At 56.0% G+C, this 10740-nt stretch overlaps 1 protein-coding gene across 2 annotated transcripts; it reads left to right on the top strand.

Moving 5' to 3' along the window:
- The first annotated feature begins 1206 nt into the window (after positions 1-1206).
- PTMA (prothymosin alpha) lies at positions 1207-7598 on the top strand. 2 transcript variants are annotated; one of them, XM_084891899.1, is made up of 6 exons: positions 1207-1341; positions 2934-3184; positions 5742-5813; positions 6022-6115; positions 6619-6692; positions 6865-7598. In XM_084891899.1, the coding sequence occupies exons 2-6, from the start codon at positions 3140-3142 to the stop codon at positions 6910-6912; spliced, it is 333 nt and encodes a 110-aa protein (XP_084748025.1). In that variant the 5' UTR covers positions 1207-1341; positions 2934-3139; the 3' UTR covers positions 6913-7598. The 2 variants fall into 2 exon arrangements, with proteins under 2 accessions (XP_084748025.1, XP_084748024.1); XM_084891898.1 differs by lacking the exon at positions 1207-1341 and having other exon boundaries at positions 2939-3184; positions 6019-6115.
- The last annotated feature ends 3142 nt before the right edge of the window (positions 7599-10740 follow it).

Genomic DNA, 10740 nt, shown 5'->3' with positions numbered 1-10740 from the left:
CCTGACTGGTTTGACTCAGTGGATAGAGCGTTGGCCTGAGAACTGAGAAGTCCCAGGTTCAATTCTGGTCGAGGGCATGTACCTTGGTTGCTGACACATCCCCAGTAGGGGGTGTGCAGGAGGCAGCTGATAGATGTTTCTCTCTCATCGATGTTTCTAACTCTCTATCCCTCTCGTTCCTCTCTCTAAAAAATCAATAAAATGTATTTTTTTAAGAGAGTGATATCATATTAGAGGCCGAATCTATATATGTGCTCATTTTCAGTTGGTTTTGACCTACAAAAATATCAATTTCTTACGATTCAACCCTATAATTTTCCTACGTACCTTGCAAGGTTCAGAGAATAAAGGAAAATGCTGAAAGCCAAAGGCTCACTGCCATGCACATAGCAGGTGCTCAGTGAGTGCTTGGTGAATGTAAATGCTGGTTCCAGAACCAGGTGGGCATAGCCTTCCCTCCTCACTTCTAGCCAAAGTCAACTTGATGCAGACAAGTCAGGCAAAGTAGTTCTTTGAGGGAAATTCACGTCCATACAGCTCCTCCTGGATACTCTCACCCCCCCATCCCCACCATAACAGCCAGAATTCAGAGCAGTCATCATGGCCAGTTTTCAGCTGTAGACGGAGACAACCGCCCAAGGCCACCGGACAGGGAAGACGATTCAGACGCTTAGATGTGGCACAGACCAAGCTCTTGGTGCATCAGGTTTTTCGGACTACACGATCCCCTCGAGAGAGAGTAGCTAAATGGATGCGCCCCAGGTAGAAGGCCCTCTCCCGCGCTATTAACCATGAATGTGGCACAAAGGAGGGGGTGGTGGCGCCTACGGCCAAGGACCTCCTTTCTCCTCTGAGACGAAGAGTGGCCCCAGGCCCGCGCCTCAATAAAGACGGCTGGCGGTGGTCCCCAGGGGACCGAACAAGAGTGGGGACGCGTGGTCCCTAGGATTGGCGCGCGCCCACCTGAGAGAACCCCACCGTCAGCCATCGGGACGCCTTGGACAGGGCGGAGACGCGGCGAGCGTTCCCTCCGCCGCCGGGAGGGGACAGTCCGCCGGGCTGCGGGAGGTGGCGTGGTTCCCTCTCCCGGTCCAGAACCAGCCCGCGTTTCTACCGGCCAAAGGACAGGGAGGGCGGACCTCGCCCCCCCCCCCCCCCCCCTTAATTCTGTGGAGAAAGCCCCACGGGACAGCGAGCAGGCGGGCAGATGTGATGGGGATGAGGCCGTACGGGACGGGCAGAAGGGGAGCGGGCTCAGAGCCGGCCGGCGCCCAGGCATTCCGGCCCTTTCCCGGCCGGGTAGCGGAGTCGGAGGCCCGGGGGCAGCCGGCAGAGTGCAGGGTAAGCTCAGCCAGTGGGTTTCGCGGTGGAACTGGGGCCAGCTGGCCCCTGACCTAGGAAAACCAAAAAGGAGACTCAGTCTCTCCTCTGCGCCAGGCTTACAGCTCCACAGACCTTGGCAACCTTCCCTGTCCTGCGATCCCAGACTCCGGGTTTTCTCCATTCCCAAATCGGCGGCCCCAGGAGACGGACAGTGGAACCCGCCAATGGAAGGACGCAAAGCGTCAACTTTGTGTTCGCCCGCCACTCTCAGCCAGTGAGCGCTCGTTCCTCCGGAGTCCCGCCTTCCGTGTGGGGCGCCCCCTTCTGGCAGCACAGGGACGAACCCTGTCAGTCGCCATGTTGTGTGTGGCAAAGATATTTTTCTGGATCGTACTTGCACCTCTTCTAATCTTTCCTCCCACACAGCTGGTTTCTTAAATCGACAGCCAAGTGCGGTGTCGATAAAGAGGGAGCAGCTTAGGGGTTTACGATCCTCTGCTTGGGGTGGGTCGACACGTCACGCCACGCTCGCGAAGCCCGACGCCATTTTGAGTGTGGCGTTTCGATGGTTCCCTTCTCCCGGCTCCGCGTGGTCCCCTACAGGGCGCCCCAAACTTCAAGGAGCCCCCCAAGGATTAACCCAACTGATTATTGCCCCCTTATACTTCATCGCATTCATGTGCCCCTCGCAGCCCCTTCAGTGGGAGGGGAGCCGGGGAGACTAGGTGGCCGGGCTCTGGAAGGAAGCTCCCCGAGGCTGTCGCGACGGCAGTGACCGTCGGGGAAGGCGCTATCCCGAACCCTGAGACAACGCCCGTGGGCTGCCCAGGTCGGGTAGTAGCCCGCACCGGTCCTCCGGGCCCTTCGATGTATGGGACACCGAGTGTGTGTGCTTGGCGTGGAGCCCGCTCGTCGGCAGTCTTTGGGGGTGCACGCAGGGGCAAGTGGTGGGTAAAGGTGGTGACATCCCCAAAGACTCGGAACCCCCGCGGCTGGGCAGAGGGGGCGAACCAAGTAAGAGAGTCGTGCGGACAGCCCAGGCGCGCGGGTCTTGGCCTCGCAGCCCTCAACGCTAGTCGTGGGACCTATGCCCACTTGCACTGGAGCAATTCTTGGTGGAAGGTACCCAGGCTTGTGGGGCAGGGATCTCTGCGGGCACTGCGCAGGCACCGCCCGGGGTGAGCGCAGCCCAGCACCCAGCCTTCCCCTCCCCCTCGCTGGCAGCCGTCGTTCGCGCAGGCCGCCACCTCCTCTGCCCTCCCCCTCCTTCCGCGGGGAGGGGTGAAGGGGGGCTGGGCGGGCAACTTTGCCGCGCTTTGGCTTTTGGCGTCGGCGGCTCCAGCAAAACAGCGGCGGGAGCGCGCGCCCAGAGCTCGCGCGCGCGAGCCCATCCCCCGCGGCCTCGGCGCCGCTGAGACCCAGCAAACTGAGGCCCTGAATGACAGAGCGACCTGCGATTGCGCAGCGCGGGACGCACCGAGGCACTGCCGCTTTAAGCACGCTTGCCCATTGTTCAGATTGGAGCCAATGAGCGAGCGCCCGCTCCCTAAGCTCAACCAATAGCATTTGGGTAAGGGAGGCCGGGCGCCGCCCACTAATCTATATTAAAGGTTCTGGCGCCGCGTGAGTCCCCCACTGGCTGCTCCGAAAAGCCATCTTTGCATTGTTCCTGTGGCTTCCTCTCCGCTCGCTGCATCCACCTCCGCCGCGCGCCTCCTCCCCCGCCGCGGACTCCGGCAGCTTCTTCGCCAGAGTCCTCCAACTCTCCCGTTTTTTAAAAAAAATCCTCTGCACAGGATCACCGGCGTGCCCCACCATGTCAGACACGGCCGTGGACACCAGCTCCGAGATCACCACCAAGGTGAGCTGGACGCCGCCGCCCGCCCCTTCGGGGTTGGCGCGCTGTTGTCGCCTGAGCGGTGCTTGGCGCGCGGCGGTTGGGCTTTCCTGAACCCGCTGTTGCTCTCTCCCGCGGAGAGCTCGGCCTAGGCCCTCGAGGCAGCCCACTCTTTGTGTGCGGGGGAGGGGGCGGGAAGTGCTGCGGGCAGACGTGATGCCGGTCGTGGAGCGGGCGGGCCACCCTCGGAGACTCGGGGAGGGCGGGAGCGGAGGCTGAGGGGCTCGAGGAAAGACTGCTCCTCGGCTCTGGAAACTTGCTGGACTCTCCCGAGCAGTGGCGGGAGGAGAGGGGCCCAGCCAGGGGGTCGTCGGCCAGGCGGGCGCACGGAAATAACTTTGAAACTCCTGTGCGTTTGGAATCGGAAGCGTTGTGGGGGCGCGTATGCGGGCTGGCCGCGGGAAGTGGCCGCTCCGCGGTGAGCGCTCGCCGGCGGCGCTGCTCTTTGTTTGGCGTGAGGTTGCCTCGTTTCGCGCCATGCAGCGGGTCCGAGGCTTATCTGCGCAGAGCTCTGATAAGCGGAGTGGGAGGCGGGCCGTCCGCGACGTCAGTTTTCTCCGCGGAGATGTTCGGTCTTATCCTCCCTAGGTGTGGGGAGGCGGGGGTGGACGTCCTCCCGGGGCCAGTGCGCCGGGAGCCTCCCGGTTTTCGTACACCAGCGGAGCCGGGCTTGGCGGAGGAGAAGCCCACGCGCCGGAGGGAGGAAACAGAAAGTGAAGGAGCTGCGCCCCGGGGCGACTATGGGCGCCCCCCGCGGCTGCCGGGAGAGACCGTGCGCGCAGCTCCTCCCGGGGCGACGCGGCCGAACAAAAGCTGCGGCCGCAGGTAGCCCGCTGTGGGGTCGTGCGGGGCCCCAAGGTGATCGGGATCCTGTGCTGAGGGGTCATTGCCGCCTCGGTTTTGAGGTCCTGCGCGCTTGGCGCAGCGGGGCTTGTGCGCGCCGCGTCGGTCCCTTGCCGGCCCCGGCAGTGTCTCCGCCGTCGGCGGGAGCGCGACCCTTTAAAGCGGACTAGGTTTTTTAGCCCTCGGCTCTTGGCCTCGTCTCTAACGGCCCCGAGTCACCTTGGCGTCTCCTTAACCCTAGTGCCCCTGGCGTCACCTCTGGCTCTCCCCAGGGGCGACTCTCCAGGCAGACGCGGGCTTGCGACCGGCTTTCTGAAGAGGCTCCCTCCGACCCGCTCTGGGCACAGCCGGAGCCTGGTTTAGATAGGAAGGTTGTCCCTCCGCCGTACGGGCGTACGCGCTTGCTTTCCCCCAGGGTGGTTTCCCACCAGAGGCATTTAATAGCCGGGTGGAGCGCGTCCCTGACGGCCTCGGAGCTGCGATACCGAAAAAGCCCGGCACACTTTGGGGCGGCCTCCCGCGGGACTTTGCCCGCCAAATGCAGAGGCGCAAAACCCCGCGTTTCTAGTTCTGCCGGGCGGGGTGTTGCGCAGTCGTCCGGAGCCCGGAAAGATTGGTGCACACCTCAAGCGCGCGGCGGGGCCAGCGCAGCCCGCCGGCGACGGGTCTCCAGGGTCAGGGGCACACTCGGCGGCCCCGGGCCACGTGCTCTGCGCGCGCGGTGCGTGCAGAGCCCGCGCGCAAAGCTCGCCGGGCGGGGGCTGCGCGCCTGCGCAGTGCGGCCTCCCCGCCCCCACTCGTTCCCTAGGGCTTCAGCCGCCAGGGGGCGGGAGTGGGCAGCGCCCAGCGGGGTCGGAGTGGGGCGGGCCGGGGCAAACCGGGCCGACAGGTGCCCCGAGGCCACTTTCTGGACGTCGCCCGGGGCAGCTCGATGCCTGTCTGTTGGCAGTTGGCCCAGCCGCACTATATGGAAAAAATTACGGGGCTTCAGGGCGTCCGCAGCGGCACTGCCCTTTGGAATGCCGGCCGTCTCGCCCCCCTGAGGTGCGCGGGGGGGCTAGAGGCATTTGGGGCCTAGGCACTGGTTACCTTAGCCCAAACCCGTTTCCAGACAACGATCTGCAGCCCCCTGGGATAGCTGTCAGATATGGGGAGCTTGGTGGAATTTGGTTTTTTTCAAAGGCCTGAGCTTGCCAGATCCTAGACCTGCGGCTTAGGGCTGGAGCTCTGCTGCAAGGACTCTGGCTGCGAGGCGGCCTCCTCAGTTCTGCCTGTTAGCTCCATCCCTTCCTGGGTTAGTCCACCCCCGGAACTCCCGAAGTGTTAGGGTCCTCCCTCTGCCTTATTTATGGCGCATACCTGCTGCCTTCCCAGAAGGACTTGGGAGAGGCGGAGCTTCCTCTGGCTGGAAACAAGTCTGATGAGGGCGGGTGAGTTCCCTGGGCTCGTCCACCCAGTCAGACGGGTTTGGGGCTGTGGTGCCACATGGCATTTTAAGTGTTTCTCAAGGACTGAAAAATCGGACGACAACCTGACCACAGACAGACTGTATTTGTGGCCTTTTCTTCCGTTGGGTCCACGTGTTAAGTGCGGCGCTTTTAACTTGGGCATCCAATTAGCACTATAATACCTGGAGTCTAGGGCCCATTAAAAGACTTTTCCTCCTTCCTCTTTGAAGGACTTAAAAGAGAAGAAGGAAGTTGTGGAGGAGGCAGAGAACGGAAGAGATGCACCTGCGAATGGAAATGCTGTGAGTGCCCACCACTCTCAATACCCCCTAGCTGCTCCTGGCGGGAAAGTTCTCTTCCTGGGCTTAGTCCAGAGTCGGGGAGGAGGCTGGACAGTGTTGTGTCAAGTCACCTGGTGTCTCTTCAGGGGTAGAAGTGTATTGGGCAGGGTTTGGGGCAGCAGTGATGCTCTGTCCTAGGTAATAACCTGGTATGTTTTCTGTCGAGGAGAATGAGGAAAATGGGGAGCAGGAGGCTGACAATGAGGTAGATGAAGAAGAGGAAGAAGGAGGGGAGGAGGAGGAAGAGGAAGAGGAAGGTGATGGTGAGTAGCCTTGTCTGCCTCCTCTTTTGGGGGTACCTTTCCTGGGTTTCTGTCACAGGGGGAGGAGTTGGCTCCCAGAGTGGGGGCCAATATACTACCTACAACTGGATTTGTGCCTGTGGAGTGAGGGCCTGCCTTGTTTTAGATTAAAGCTGTGCCTCAAACTGTCTCACCCGATGGAAATTTCCCTCCACCCACTGATCTGTGTGGGTCTGGCCTCTAGGTGCATCTGCTTGCACTTGCACCTCTGGGTCCTCTCTCACATCTGAAGACAAGTGCCTGCATGGATAGTACGGGTACCCCAGCTGCTCTCTCAGGCAGCGGGGACATTACACCTGGGAAATCTGTTACTGGGAGAGTCCTTAAGGAATGCAGTCCAGTTTTCCATTTTTCCTGCTGCTTTCCCCTGAGTTCTGGGTCCCACTGGGTGGAAGGGAGCCAAGACCCTCCCTGGTTGGTTGGTTTCTGAAGGGTTGTGGTTCACCTGGGGTTTGATTGTCCAGGTGAAGAAGAGGATGGAGATGAAGATGAGGAGGCTGAGGCAGCTACAGGCAAACGGGCAGCTGAAGATGATGAGGTGGGTTCTGGCTTTTGAGGACAGGGTCTGGGTGAGGGGACTCGGTTGTATTTGGGTGCTGGGTATTTCTGAGTTGCTCTAAAGGCCTCTGGAACTATCAGCAGGAGCGGAGGCAGTTGGTGGGTGGGCCCAGTGGGTTGAAATGGACCTTAACAATGTTTTTCCTGCTCAGGATGACGACGTTGACACCAAGAAGCAGAAGACTGATGAGGATGACTAGACAGCAAAAAAAGGAAAAGTTAAGGCCTCCGTGACCTATTCACCCTCCACTTCCCGTCTCAGAATCTAAACGTGGTCACCTTCGAGTAGAGACTCCCGCCCGCCTGCCCCCACCCACCGCGGGCAGCGCCACCTGCAGATGACACGCGCTCTTCACCGCCCAACCAAAACCACAACGTGAATTTGCAACGGGAGAAAAAAGAACCAAAACTTCCAAGGCCCTGCTTTTTTTCTTAAAAATACTTTAAAAAGGAAAATTTGTTTGTATTTTTTATTTACATTTTATATTTTTGTACATATTGTTAGGGGTCAGCCATTTTTAATGATCTTGGGATGACCAAACCAGCCTTTGGAGCATTCTCTGTCCTACTTCTGACTTTACTTGTGGTGTGACCATGTTCATTATAATCTCAAAAGGAGAAAAAAAACCTTGTAAAAAAAGCAAAAACAACAACAAAAAAACAATCTTATTCCGAGCATTCCAGTAACTTTGTGTATGTACTTAGCTGTACTATAAGTAGTTGGTTTGTATGAGATGGTTAAAAAGGCCAAAGATAAAAGTTTCTTTTTTCCCTTTTTTTGTCTATGAAATTGCTGTTTATTTTTTTTGGCCTGTTTGATGTATGTGTGAAACAATGTTGTCCACAATAAACGGGAATTTTATTTTGCTGAGTTGTTCTAACAAAACTGTCTCAAGCCTGCTTTTTCTTGTTTTGGTTTCTTGAAATCTGGGGAGGGACAAAGAGATGGGAGATGATCTTGAACTCAGCTCCAGCTCTTGATTGGGGGAGGGATAGGGGTTGAAGTCTGGGCATCGGTGTATTGTGGGGGGCGCTGGACTTAGGAGCTGAGGGGAGCTGCTTACCAGGTTTGTCTCCTGGTGATAACAAAAATCTTTTCCTGGGACCACATTATTGGATGCTAAGTGAATCTGTGTGCCCTGGAAGATGTCTAGGGCCTCAGACAGGCACAGACCTGGCTACACAGCAGTGTAGCTACCATTCTGGATGCACTCTTCCAGTGAGACAGCTGGCCTTCCCCTGAATAGGCCTTATTGGATTTGTTAGCTGAGCAGCTCCCCCTCGTGGTGGTAGGTGGCACCTTGTCCCTTAGGATTTAATTTCCAGGGCAGTGATGCACTTTGTCCTCATTCTGTAAGCTCTGGCCTACAGAAATGAGTTCCTTGGTTAGTCTGGCAGGCCATCCTGTCCTGTGAGCATAGCTGAAGATGATAGGTGGGCCAGTTTTGACTAACTGGAGGAGGTGTGCGACCTCAAGTTCTAGGCCTCGGAGGAAAGGTGATGGTTAGGAGCCCACCAAGAATCTTCTGGGGCCTGTTTCCTAAGCTGGGGTCCACAGGTGAGCTTTAGGGGCAGAAGTCTCCTGTAATTCAGTGAGGGAGGTTTGACAATCCAGCTGTGGAGATACAGGGGATAGGGTGGAGGCTGCAGGACATTGCCAGATCTAAATATACTGATCCTGATTTCATCTGTGCCTCCTTTGTCTCTCCTGAATAGTCTTAAACATCTCTGGTGTCTTGGGTTACAAGTGAAATACTTGTTTTGGGTGAAAGAAAACCAGTTTGGCTCAATGGATAGAGCGTTGGCCTGCAGACTGAGGGGTCCCAGGTTTGATTCTGGTTAAGGGCATGTACCTTGGTTGTAGGCACATCCCCAGTAGGGGGTGTGCAGGAAGCAAGGAGGCAGCTGATTGATGTTTCTCTCATTGATGTTTCTAACTCTACCTCAATAAAATACATTTTTTTAAAAAGGGGTTGAGGGTGGGGTACATGACTACTCCCCGCGGCCCCCCCCCCCACACACACTCCTTAGCCTGGAGTTCAGATTTTGTAGGGCTGGGTGTGGACAAAGATGGGTGGGGGACTGAAAAGTCATGTACCCACCCTGCCCCTTCTAACACTGGCTATGTGGGGGTTCCTTTTCTCACCTTGGAATGGGGGCACACTGCTTTATCACAAGAGTTTCTGGGGCTCCAGCCCCTTCTAATAGGAGACATTGGGGGGGGGGGGTGGTATTTCATCCACACCTCACACTGGGGCCTGGGGTAAGGGGAGATGCTGGAAGGGAGAGAAGCAGACACACTTAAGACATCTAGGGTAAAGCATCATGATTCAGAGATGGATTGGATGTTGGAGCCCTTCCCATGGAGGATCCCCCAGGCTTTGGCCTTAGCCGTTGAGCACAAGAAGGAGCCATTTACCACAAGGAAGGGGGGCAGAGATGAAGGTCTGGGGGTCAGGAGAGAGACCAGGGCTGCACCAGAGTAACAGGCCTAGGTGTGAATAAGGCAACCCAGTGCAAGGGCACAGCGAGAAGAGACAAGGCTCAAGTCACACACCAGGGACCATACCACGCTGGGCACTGCCCCTCCTGATATAGAAAAACAGACCAGGACCTCCTCTCGCTCTTGACTATCCTGTGCCTCACCTCCCTTGCTCACCAGCCAAATCAGCCTCTTGTGTCCACAGCAACCTTGGTCCTCCTTTATAGCCTTTGCACTTGTTCCTGCTACAGGTATGTCTGACTTCCAGACTTCTCATGACTCACTCCATGTTAGGTCTCAGTGCCAACGTTATCTTTCCAGACGCCTTCCTTGGTCCCCAGAGTAACAAGGCCCTTCCCAGTTCTGGCCCTCCATTGAAGAGCAGTTCTCACAATGTGAGCTTATATATTTACCAGCTTGTGTGTTTTGGCCCACTGAGGTCAAGGGCCACTTCTTTAAAGAAAAATAAAATAAAATAAAATAAACACACACACACATATACACACACACAGAGTGGCGAGATTATTATGACCACCTGATGTTTGCAGGCAAATTAGCCATACACTGCATTGTATGGGATATGGAAGCCAAAGGTCTGTTCGAACACCTTTGCTGTCTGCAGTTACCAAGATAAAACATCTCCAATTCGCACAGGAACACAAGGATTGGACAGTCGAGCATTGGAAAAAAGTCACGTGGTCTGATGAATCACATTTCCAGTTGCATCATACAGATGGCAGAGTGAGAATTTCATGAAAGCATGCACCCTACATGCATGAGTACAACCCTTCAAGCTGGTGGTGGCAGTGTTTATGGTTTGGGGCATTTTTCCTGGCATTATTTGGGCCCTTTAATTCATGTAGAATAACGTCTGAATAGCACAACATACCTAAGTTTCGTTGCTGATCAAGTTCACGCTATCATGTTGATGGCGTATCCCAATGGAGATGGCTTCTTCCAACAAGACAATGCGTCATGCTCATATTGTGCAGGAGTGGTTTCAAGAACATGAGGGAGACTTTACCTTGCTTAGGTGGCCCCCACAATCACCAGATCTCAATCCAATTGAGCATTTGTGGGACGAAGTTAAAAGAGCCATCAGGCAGCTGGTTCCACAACCATTAAATCTCACAGAACTGGACAGTGCTATTCATCAGGCATGGTGTCAGATTCCTCGCATCACCTTTCAACATCTCATGGAGTTAATGCCAAGAAAAATCGCTGCAGTATTGAAGGCAAAAGGTGGCCCAATGAAGTACTGATAGGGTGTTCATAATAATCTAGCCACTCAGTGTAATATAGAGTATATATATTTCAGAGAGGAAGGGAGAAATAGAAACCAGTGATGAGAATCATTGATTGGCTGCTTCCACTGGGGTTTGAGCCTGCAACCCAGGCATGTGCCTGACCAGGTATTGAACCATGATCTGGTTCATAGGTCAATGCTCAACCACTGAGCCATACGGCCAGGCCACTTTTTTTCTTTTTTAAAATGTTTTCATTGATTTTAGAGAGACAAGAAGGGAGAGGGACAAAGAGATAGAAA

This window comes from Pipistrellus hanaki, assembly GCF_964339955.1.
Source record: "Pipistrellus hanaki genome assembly, chromosome: 8".
NCBI classification, from domain to species: domain Eukaryota; kingdom Metazoa; phylum Chordata; class Mammalia; order Chiroptera; family Vespertilionidae; genus Pipistrellus; species Pipistrellus hanaki.
Note: the sequence above shows the minus strand (reverse complement) of the source record. Positions and strands in the feature narration are given on the sequence as shown.

Excerpts from the sequence above, each read along its gene's own strand:
- PTMA (XM_084891898.1), top strand. The coding sequence starts at position 3,140 with ATGTCAGACACGGCCGTGGACACCAGCTCCGAGATCACCACCAAG. Across the intron at positions 5,814-6,018 it reads CACCTGCGAATGGAAATGCT|GAGAATGAGGAAAATGGGGA; the intron begins GTGAGTGCCCAC and ends TTTTCTGTCGAG. Across the intron at positions 6,693-6,864 it reads GGGCAGCTGAAGATGATGAG|GATGACGACGTTGACACCAA; the intron begins GTGGGTTCTGGC and ends TTTCCTGCTCAG.